Source organism: Momordica charantia (genome assembly GCF_013281855.1).
Source record: "Momordica charantia cultivar OHB3-1 chromosome 5 unlocalized genomic scaffold, Mcharantia_2.0 BLBB01000005.1, whole genome shotgun sequence".
NCBI classification, from domain to species: Eukaryota; Viridiplantae; Streptophyta; class Magnoliopsida; order Cucurbitales; family Cucurbitaceae; genus Momordica; species Momordica charantia.
The window spans coordinates 24,469,928-24,480,455 of NW_028275163.1; the positions used below are offsets into that span (position 1 = coordinate 24,469,928).

The 10,528-nt window shown below is 38.2% G+C and overlaps 3 protein-coding genes and 3 non-coding genes across 7 annotated transcripts; 1 reads left to right on the forward strand and 5 right to left on the reverse strand.

Moving 5' to 3' along the window:
- Positions 1-3,423: 3,423 nt before the first annotated feature.
- LOC111025859 (tubulin beta-8 chain) lies at positions 3,424-5,295 on the reverse strand. The gene is made up of 3 exons (XM_088123970.1): positions 4,808-5,295; positions 4,449-4,718; positions 3,424-4,358 (listed from the first exon to the last, which is right to left on the reverse strand). Exons 1-3 carry the CDS (start codon positions 5,199-5,201, stop codon positions 3,682-3,684), a joined length of 1,341 nt encoding a protein of 446 aa, XP_087980096.1. The 5' UTR covers positions 5,202-5,295; the 3' UTR covers positions 3,424-3,681.
- Positions 5,296-7,127: 1,832 nt separating this feature from the next.
- Positions 7,128-7,217, reverse strand: LOC148211575 (small nucleolar RNA snoR27). Its single transcript, XR_015791136.1, has one exon. It is a non-coding gene; the product is annotated as a small nucleolar RNA snoR27 (small nucleolar RNA).
- A 132-nt stretch (positions 7,218-7,349) lies between these two features.
- Positions 7,350-7,440, reverse strand: LOC148211576 (small nucleolar RNA snoR27). Its single transcript, XR_015791137.1, has one exon. It is a non-coding gene; the product is annotated as a small nucleolar RNA snoR27 (small nucleolar RNA).
- A 50-nt stretch (positions 7,441-7,490) lies between these two features.
- LOC148211577 (small nucleolar RNA snoR26) lies at positions 7,491-7,582 on the reverse strand. Its single transcript, XR_015791138.1, has one exon. It is a non-coding gene; the product is annotated as a small nucleolar RNA snoR26 (small nucleolar RNA).
- Positions 7,583-8,803: 1,221 nt separating this feature from the next.
- SOUL-1 (SOUL heme-binding family protein) lies at positions 8,804-9,672 on the forward strand. The gene has a single exon (XM_022290063.2). It carries the CDS (start codon positions 8,955-8,957, stop codon positions 9,549-9,551), a length of 597 nt encoding a protein of 198 aa, XP_022145755.1. The 5' UTR covers positions 8,804-8,954; the 3' UTR covers positions 9,552-9,672.
- Positions 9,673-9,813: 141 nt separating this feature from the next.
- LOC111015136 (protein transport protein yos1) lies at positions 9,814-10,500 on the reverse strand. Of its 2 annotated transcripts, none has more exons than XM_022290065.2 (2): positions 10,344-10,500; positions 9,814-10,113 (listed from the first exon to the last, which is right to left on the reverse strand). In XM_022290065.2, the coding sequence occupies exon 2, from the start codon at positions 10,109-10,111 to the stop codon at positions 9,878-9,880; it is 234 nt and encodes a 77-aa protein (XP_022145757.1). In that variant the 5' UTR covers positions 10,112-10,113; positions 10,344-10,500; the 3' UTR covers positions 9,814-9,877. The 2 variants fall into 2 exon arrangements, with proteins under 2 accessions (XP_022145757.1, XP_022145758.1); XM_022290066.2 differs by having other exon boundaries at positions 9,814-10,175; positions 10,344-10,495.
- Positions 10,501-10,528: the final 28 nt, after the last annotated feature.

The following is a 10,528-nucleotide window of genomic DNA, read 5'->3' on the forward strand; positions in this document are numbered from 1 at the left end:
ATGACCTACAAAAAGAGAAAAAAAAAAAAACGATTATCTACTTGAGTCTCGAAAGAATAAAATGTAAAGGCACTACTTGAATAAGTTCACATATATACTTCCCTCGTTACCTTATAATCTGATTACTAGGTGTATTGCATTACTTTGCTTCCACCGAGTGATTCCATATGTAAAGAGGCTCTCAAGTCCTATGTTATAAAGACTAGCTGCGCTTATTTATCTGTTCCATGGAATATTGGAAGAATTTGGAGATGGATTGTATCCCCAAATCCTTCGACCACAAAATTTCAGTAAATGGATGCCCAATGGAAAGGTTAGTGGTCCCTTCAGTAACTTTTTGTTCACATGTAAATGTTTTGATCTGTCTTGAATTTGACCTTTGTGACATAAAAAAGGTGGTTCTGTCTGTCAGAAGTTTTGTTCACATGTAAATGTTTTACCTGGTATTGAGTGTTGCTTCACATGCTTAACCCTTCTAAAATAAGTCCTCCGCGTGGGGACTACTTAGTTTCAAAATAAAATACCAAATCAACGAGTTAACCTCCAAATCAACAACTATACATTACAATAGTTCCGACTGTTCGATGCCAACATCCCTGCGAAGCCAACGTAGAGAACTGAACCACTGTAAATAAAAAAACTTGTCAATAGTACAATTCATTAAATGATAATCGTGTGAGCAGGTGATAGTATAGCTGTCCAATCCTGCACCATTTGGGTCAAACTCCAGAAATATGTTCTGCATTTAATGAGAAAAAGAAATGGGACTACGGTTGGTGCAATCAAAGCAACACGAATCGGTTGGTGGCACCTTCTTACTTAATAGCCCTGTACTGAAGTGTGAAAACTTTTCCACCTTTTCTGGGTAAATTTCAGCGACATGGGCCTCTTTAGGTTATACTTCTCAATCTTATTTCTATTATTAACCTATGGATCACTGCAGTGCTGACGATTTTTTTAGTTATCATATAGACTTGAAATCTATGACTAGTTATGCCCTGATGCCAAATAAGGACGGGCTTTACATCTCAATATAATTAGGTGTGAAATGTTAGAAATTTGTGGAGCCTAATCATCAAGACCACTTAGTTGGAAACTTGTTAGGAGACCCGTTCGAAGCTCCAAAGCTCGAACCGAGGAAATAGATAAAGAGAGCAAATAAGTGTGTTGACTAAGGTCTTGAGTGTCTTCTTTTGGAGATGAAAATCTCAAGGATGGTTTTCAGTGACACGGATGTGCTGTATTGCGCCTTGTCCAATGGGGTCGGAGGTTGTAAGATAGGGTCGGGCTGCATCACAGTATGCACAAGTGAGTTGGCACAGGTGCAAGAGTCGCGCCATGCCACGATAGTGCTCAAATGGACAGATGTTTGAGACACCCATGACATAAAGTGAAGAGCCATGGTTTAGGGTGGCATCCTAAAAGTATTGGTTCCTGGGATTGCCCAGTCAGCATTGTACTTGTTTTGGATAGAGCTCAGTAAGCATCATAATGGCATGGTAGAGCTTGATAAGCATTAGAATGGCTCGGTAGAGCTTGGTAAGTATTGGAATGGCTTGGTAAAGCTCGTTAAACATTGTAATTAATAGCCTGGTAAGGCTTGATAAGCAATAGAAACCTGATAAGCTACAATAAAGTGTTATAAGCCTGTTGTGACCTAGCAAAGGGTCAGAACTCATCTCAATACTAGATCAATGTATAAGTGAGATTGATCATGTTGTCGAGAACCAAAGGATGGAAATTAGTTGAAATGCATGTATGGGGTGACATGCATTGCCAAGGTAAGTTAAGTCGCACACATAGTGAAGCTTGGGTTGAGGACAAAAGAACCTTGCCAATGGTCCGCAAAGCCACAGAGGGTAAAAAGAAATATATACAGGATAGAGTTTCTCATTTTTTTGAAGTTTAAGGGCCCCTTACTATAAAACTGAACAAACTTTTTTATTTTTAATGAATTTGATGGAATATTTTCTTTTTTTATACCGGGGCTCTGAGATTGGTCATGGTTGTGTGAGAATTATGGTGCACAAAAGGAGGAATATGACATGTAGCCAGCAAAGCTCTAAGATTCTCCTATTCAAATGATGTCTTCTCCTTTATTTGTAACCAATTAGTGAGTGGCAATTAGAGAGAAAAGGGAGTGACAACTAGGCTTTTGAGAGTATGAGAGTATTTTTCAAAGAGAAAAAAAAAACGAGAAAACACTTTGAGATTGTAAATCCCCATTGTAATCTCCTGCTATATAGTATGGTGTGCCATTGTTTATCTCTTTATTTTGTCTCCCATTATCTATTTTATTTGTGCACTGCTTTATCCCACGGAAAGGAGATTTCAGGTCTGATTGAATAGTCAAAAACTCCCAACATGAAACCCACCAATTGAAGACGATGGCACGATAAAGCTTGCAGAATTAATGACAAAATTGAAGGAAACCAAGGGCATCCCTGCAAGAAATCCTTTTACGAATTTCTGATAGAAAGTACTTCATGTGGAGTAAAGGGTAAATGTATTTAATATTTTCAACCTCATTCAACCGACTCAACTGTCCATTTTGCATTATTCTCGTAAAATGAAGCTGAGAATTCTCAATACATGCATGCCGAATTCCCGCTAAATGATTGCAGATTTACCGCTAGACCATACACTTTACTTCTACAATGTTTTTATCGAAGCATTTTGGTGGATATGGATTGGCCTTTATAATGGTACCTACAGTTTGACATTGGTCCACTACGGCTTTACCTGAGATCTGCTGCAGGATCTAAATTTAATTTAAAAGACCATTTTCAGCGACACAAAGCATGATGATTTTTTTGTTAACATTGTGATTTAAGATAATCCTCTGTTCACTTCAAATTGTGTTCATAAATGCTTCGATAAAAAATGTTTGATCTAATTTTAGAAAATTTTGAGCCACAATTCCTATAGCAAAGCTTCATTTGGACCTCCTCCTATGCTTAAAGGGGTTGCTTATCAATGACCCAATTATACAACCTACCAAACAAATCCTGTTTAAGTAACATCATTAAGGGTGCTCATCAAATGACACCCATTATGGAGTTGTCCAAATCACAACCATTTTTGAATCATTTTGAATTGAATAGAAGGCAAACACATCCATCGTTCCAGTGGGATTTTCCAGAAAACAACATACTACCTAAAAGATGAAGTACTTGGTGCTGTCACCTCAGATGAAGCAATGGAAGATGTAGTTACGAACAAGCTTCCGGTGTTAGATTTAAAGTCTTAAAACACTACACATTCACAAGCCCACATCCACCGTGACTTTAATGGGTTCGGCCAAGTTCAGAAGAAAGAAGAATTGAGTTAATTGCAGAATTGATCAATATAAAAGAAAGAAGATACCATATACTTGCTGCCTTTTGTTGGGTAAATTTCAAATAATCTGTGAAAGGAAGAACATAAACCTGAAAATATTTTCAACTGAGAAAACTTGCAGGATAACAAATTACACAACCGCATATATGTAACTGATATTCTTCATGTTCCATTATCCAGATGACACAATTAAGAACCAAAAAGGGAAAGCAAATCTTAATTGACGATATTATGGCCTAAACTACATTCTACAGCTATGAGAATTCATTTAGGCCTAATAAAATCCAACCACTTCCTTGCCAGAGACTGGCAATTGAAAGTCCAAACACCCTATACGTCCCTTCATTCCTCCTGTTCCTCAACCTCATCTTCGTCGTAGTAATCATCTTCATCAGCTGTAGCATCTTGGTATTGCTGATACTCAGACACCAGATCATTCATATTGCTTTCGGCCTCAGTAAACTCCATCTCATCCATACCCTCCCCTGTGTACCAATGCAAGAAAGCCTTCCTCCTAAACATAGCTGTGAACTGCTCACTGACTCGGCGGAACATCTCCTGGATTGATGTTGAATTACCGATGAACGTCGATGCCATTTTCAACCCAGTTGGGGGAATGTCACAGACGGTGGATTTCACATTGTTGGGGATCCATTCAACGAAGTAGGAAGAGTTCTTGTTCTGGACATTGATCATCTGCTCATCGACCTCCTTGGTGCTCATCTTACCCCTGAACATAGCCGAGGCAGTAAGATAACGGCCGTGTCGGGGATCAGCAGCACACATCATGTTCTTGGCGTCCCACATTTGCTGAGTGAGCTCAGGCACGGTCAAAGCTCTGTATTGCTGAGATCCACGGGAAGTGAGGGGAGCGAAACCCACCATGAAGAAGTGGAGACGAGGAAATGGGATGAGATTGACGGCAAGCTTTCGGAGATCTGAGTTGAGCTGTCCCGGGAATCGCAAACAGCAGGTTACGCCGGACATCGTTGCAGAAATCAGATGGTTTAGATCACCGACTGCTCAAGAATACAAGAAACTATTAGAAAAAGGTTCGAAAGAAAAAAGTGAAGCTACAGATCTTAGATCTAGGGTTTGCAGAAACATACAGCTCGGGGTGGAGAGCTTCAGAGTACGGAAGCAAATATCGTAGAGAGCTTCGTTATCGAGAACCATACACTCGTCGGCGTTCTCAACCAGTTGATGGACAGAGAGGGTTGCGTTGTAAGGCTCGACGACAGTATCAGAAACTTTAGGAGATGGGAAGACGGAGAACGTAAGCATCATTCTATCCGGGTATTCCTCTCTGATCTTGGAAATCAGAAGAGTTCCCATTCCAGATCCAGTCCCTCCTCCCAAAGAATGGCACACCTGAAACCCTACGAACCGGATCCACGCCATATTGAGCAACAAAAGACAAACAAGAACCTAAAATACGGAAAAAAAACAGTCGATTAAGCAAAATTACCTTGAAGGCAGTCGCAGTTCTCAGCCTCCTTCCGAACCACATCAAGAACGGAATCGATAAGCTCTGCACCTTCGGTGTAATGGCCCTTAGCCCAGTTGTTGCCGGCACCGGACTGACCGAAAACAAAGTTATCGGGCCTGAAAACCTGACCGTAAGGTCCAGATCTGATGCTGTCCATAACACCAGGCTCAAGATCCATAAGCACGGCACGAGGAACAAATCTGCCGCAACTGGCCTCATTGTAGTAGACATTAATCCGGTCAAGTTGAAGATCTGAATCGCCGGTGTACTTACCGATGGGGTCGATGCCGTGCTCGGCACAGACGACCTCCCAGAACTTGGCACCGATCTGGTTGCCACATTGGCCTCCCTGGATGTGAAGGATCTCACGCATTTTCACAAGAAATGAAAGGGAAAATCGCAAGAAACCCTAGAGAGAGATAGAGATAGGGATAGAGAGAGAGAGGATTGGAAAGAAATGAAGTTAAAGGGAAAAGTGGGGACGGAGGGATCTTTATAGAAATAAAAGGAAATAACGGTTAAATTTTTATTTTGGGAATTTGAAAGAAATGAGCGGGAAGGAAGTTAGGGTTTTGGAAAAGAGTGCAGAGGAGCCACATGCTCCAACGGCGTTTGGTAAAAGTAACGGTCCGCCGTTGCGTTGTTAACCTTCAAATTTTGAAAAAAATATCTGGAAACAGCTGGACTCCACCCATACCAATGTGACATTTTCTTTTCTTTTTTTTTTTTTCTTTCAAAAATAATTATAAAATTTTGGAAATTTACAGACAAAAATTTGTAGTATTTTAAAGCCGCGCCTCGCTGCCCGTAGCCCCACACCATTCAATTTTTCCTTTGGCGTTTTCTGCTCCTCTTTTCCACTTGATTTTGAGTTGGAAAATATGTTTTCTTCAATATTTTAAAGTTATTATAAACGGATCTTTTTTTCAAAATATGATTCGGATTAGGATGTGTTGTTATAGGTACAGTACAAACAAATATTCCTTAAAACATAAGCTATTTATATATAAATTACAAATTTGGTGTGTTATAGTTCAATAATAAATCATTTCCTCCAAAAAAAAAAATCTGGTTAAATTGAATTAATAGTTATAGTATAATGTTCTCATTCACTAAAAAAAAAACTATAATAATAAAAAATATAAATATTGTTTGAATTTTTGTTGTGGTTGAGTACAATATGTAAAATGAAAGACGAATTCTTGACTAGAGACATATGTCATTTACCGTTTTGACAATATGGTTTGAAATTGTTCTTTACAGAAATATTATTATAAATACTTAAGTGGTTAAAAATTGTTCTTTAAATGTGCTAACTTTATTTTTTAGAATATTTAAATGGAAAAAATATAAGAAATGTGATATTTTGGAAAATAGGCTTTAAATGATTGGAATAAAATAGATTGATCTGTTTTTTTTTTTTAAATTAGATTAATCGATCTTCAATACAAAAATTTCAACAATTGGAAGTCTCTGCTTATGTTTTATGTTCAAAAGTTGGTGGAATGTCTCCACCGACTACATTTAATCCACTGTCAATCTTCTGCAAGTCAAGGATTCAACGACAACAAAGACCAAATATGAAGACAATATTAAATTTGGGTACGCTGCGATGTGAAATTATGGTAATATTTGAGTTGTATGGGAGGAAAAGATACATATATTTTGATCTGCATAAGTTTAATTTTATTTCCAAGTTTATGTCCAATAAAAATTAGTTAATATAAAAAAAGAATTATATAAAGTTCGAATATTTTAGACAAACATCCTTTTCTTAAATTTCAAAAGGCACTGTACAGTTTTGCCGAAACATCCCCATTGTTTCGTGATTTGCGTATCAAATCTTTAAAGTTCAAATTTTAACTCATTTAGAACACTCTCTCTGACTCTCTTGAATTGGACTATCAATACAAGTAATTTGTGTAATTATCATAAATACTCAATGGTCTAACCAAACCAAAGAGAATCAATATACATTAAGAAAAAACAATTATGGAATTGATGAATAAATGGGAACTAGAGAAACAGAAATAAGCAACTGCGAAAATTTCAATCACAAATGGCAGCAAAAACCATCACCACCATCAACCATCAAAAAGCAGGGCCAAGCTTCGAATGGCTTCTCAATGGTGGATGAAGAAGTGGGTGGAGGAAACAGAAGGAGAAAAGGTTCTGACTGAAAAGTTAAGTTTCACTAACAAATTGCAGGCAAAAGCCATCAGCCATCAACAAGCAAAAAGTTGAAAACTGATGTTCGCAAATCAAACCAATCCTAGAACTATACTATGAAAACGATGCAGTTGGATCTCAGAAAACACTATAATCTTCAACTCCAGATAGGAACTTGCAGATAGATAACGCAGTTTTCCATTAACATCATTGATCCAAGGACTGCATTAGTAAAGCAAATAACCAAACAAAAACAAACATTCCAAAATCTGTGAGAAAGGCATGAAAACAGAGAGACAAACAGATCAAACAGCCAAAGTTGAAGAAAATGAAGCAGATGATCGATTAAGAAAACAGATCTCAGATATTATCATTTATCTTCAATTCCAAAAAGGAAATTGCAGATAGATAACGCAGATTTGTAAGCGCATCATAGATCCAGATAAAATTAGAAAGAAAACAAAAATGTTTGATCTACAAAATTAAGGAGTAATAGCATCTCAGGAACAATATTCCCCGTGAGTTTCTTCACAGTAAATCAAAGTGCAAGGATAACGAATAAGATTGCCTCATCATCGATGCTACCGGAAAACAGAAGATTAAACGGCAAAAGAACAGTAAAATACAGAGTAGAAGAAATAAATCAACCTAGAAATATCTTATGAGGGTCTACAAGGAGAGAAACCGTCGCCGGCGACGGAGGGCGGCCGCAGAGACGAAAGGCGAAGAACGGTGGCGTCAAGAAAACGAACCCTAGTACTGTTTCTGAAAGACATTTATTAGTGATGATCGATGAAGCAAGCATTACATAAGGTGCTACAGGGACAGGAGTGTAATTTTACCCCTGGGTATTTAGGGTTTTTTCTGCAGACGACGAGTCAACTTAATTAAATTTGCCGACTATTTATTTCTTTTTTGAGAAAAAGAAATACAATTTTTAAGAGCAGAATATTCTTCTTCAATTTCTAAATTTGACGAGTATTTTCAAAATGTTGTTAACTAGATTAGAAGAGAAATAAATGGTAAATAAACTGTTTTTGAAAAGTTCTAAAATCTCATTTGAATCTCTCAAAATTATTTCATTTTAGTCCATTATTTTTTAAAATATTTGATTCATAAACTTTCAAAATATCTAATTTAGTTATTTAACTTTAAAAAATGTAATCATTTTAAGTTTTGTTGTTGATTTGCCCTAATGTGTATTTCTCATAAAAAAATAATCGGAATGTGTATAACATCCATTAGGTGCATTATGCACTTTTAATTGATTTTGACGATTGAATTTCCCCTCTATCCCATAAATCTATCTAGTCGCTAAATGCTCAGATCTCTCGACGCGATACATAGGAGGCTGGTTTTTCTCAACATGGTGTATATTACGAAAAACCTTTCGATACAAGATAGGATCATTATATAAAAGAAGAGTAGACCACAAATCCAGTGGCATAACATGTTGGATCATATTTGATGAATGTATATCACGTAATTGAAGAAAGAAACGAGGAAAAGAATCAACTTTTTAGAGCTGTCTAACTAAAATAGACACTTTCTATTAGTCATGATGCTATTAATATATTTACCAGTAAACTATGTTGATGTCAACTGAAAATCTAAATATTTATAAAATATGAAATTAGAAAATAAAATTCTCAAACTGATTAAGCTATTAATTCTATTCACAATTCGAATCTAATCTCCAAACAGTTGTATTAAAATAATAATAATAAATAAAGCTAAAATTTTGAAGGTCGAAGGAACTCTTGGAGATCAATTCGTAGCAAAGAAGACGACGTCGTGGATGAATAAAAGCCACGAAAATGTGCTCAAACTTCCGCCATTGGTTCCATGGCGGAACTTTCCTTTTCCAACCCCTTCACCAAGCCACCCTCTTTCTTCCCAATGTATAAATCGGCAACCCTAAACTTCCATCACTAGCAGTACCTAAAATTCCCAAGAAATGGGTTCGGTTTTCGGAAAGATCAGCGTCGAAACTCCCAAGTTTGAGGTGATTCAATCCACCGCAGACTACGAAATCCGCCTATACGAACCATCGGTGGTGGCCCAAGTCACCTACGATCCCTCCCAATTCAGGGGGAACAGAGACGGCGGCTTCACTCTACTCGCCAAATACATCGGAGCCATCGGCGAGCCACAGAACACAAAGTCCGAGAAGGTGGCCATGACGGCACCGGTCATCACCAAGTCGGAGACCATTCCGATGACAGCGCCGGTGGTGACGGGCGGCGGTGGTGGGGAAGGGAAGCCGGTGACGATGCAGTTCGTGCTGCCAAGCAAGTACAAGAAGGCAGAGGAAGCCCCTAAGCCGGCAGACGAAAGCGTTGTGATTAGAGAGGAAGGGGAGAAGAAACTCGCCGTCGTGAAATTCAGTGGAATTGCGACGGAGGGAGTGGTGGCGCAGAAGGTGGAGAATCTAAAACAGAGCCTGGAGAAAGATGGGGTTAAGGTGATTGGGGATTTTGTGTTGGCTAGATACAACCCACCATGGACTTTACCTTCTCTCAGAACCAATGAAGTTATGATACCAGTAGAATGATTTCTAGTGTTTATAAACCATTGTGTGAATTGCTACTTGTTATATCAAAGAATTTTCAGTTCCAAACATGTAGTTTAGTTGCTCCGTTTTGAATAATACTCTCATTTAGTTTTCTGGATTACTCTAAACACTATAGATCAGATTATGAACTTTTAACCAAAGAAATTTTTGGGTCACTGAATATGCTGGATGATTCTTCCTACGAGTATGTGTTTGCAAAAGATAGTTGATCGGTAAGCTTGCAGAAATAACACAGACAAGCAAACATGAAATTTACGTTCTTCTGTCATTCAAGAACATGCAAACAAACATATACAAGTAATGAATCAACCAGAGAAAAGCTTGATTACGATGATGATGATGTTGAAAAGAATGAGGGGAAGTCGGAGGAATTGGCATGCATGGATGAGCCCTATTACCTGCCCTTTCAGCGTGTTTCTTCTGTCTCTTGACATCTCTGCCAATGTCCATCCTCTCCGCCCGAGAAATCGATCTTCGTTTAGAATTGCCAACGCATTTGCAAACAGCAAAAGCCCTTCCAGAAGGCTCCAGAATCCCATATCTGCATGTGTGTGCAATCAGAAAGTTTCTCGAAACATTCGCAGACTCATGTTTCGAATTCACCTAAGAACAAGATCAAGCAGAAAGAAAAACACGTATATTGGACTGAATCGCGAAGAAAATCAAAATCTTGGGACCCAGAAAAGTTTCTGTGATGAACTTCGTAGTAATTCATGACCGGAGATTGAAACTGAACATAACATAACCAAACAGAACTTCTTGTTTTCTCACCTTTCTTCCGACGAATTCAGAGCGAGCGAGACAGAGCCGATTTGTTGAGTGATAAAAAATCGTCTTCAATCGAGAGAACTTCTTGAAGAGCAGAGGTGACTGATTAATCGGGCTCGTTAAGTGGAAGAAAGGATTTGAGGGGGATGATCGCTTTAATTGAGCGGTTGACAGAGATTTGCAGATGA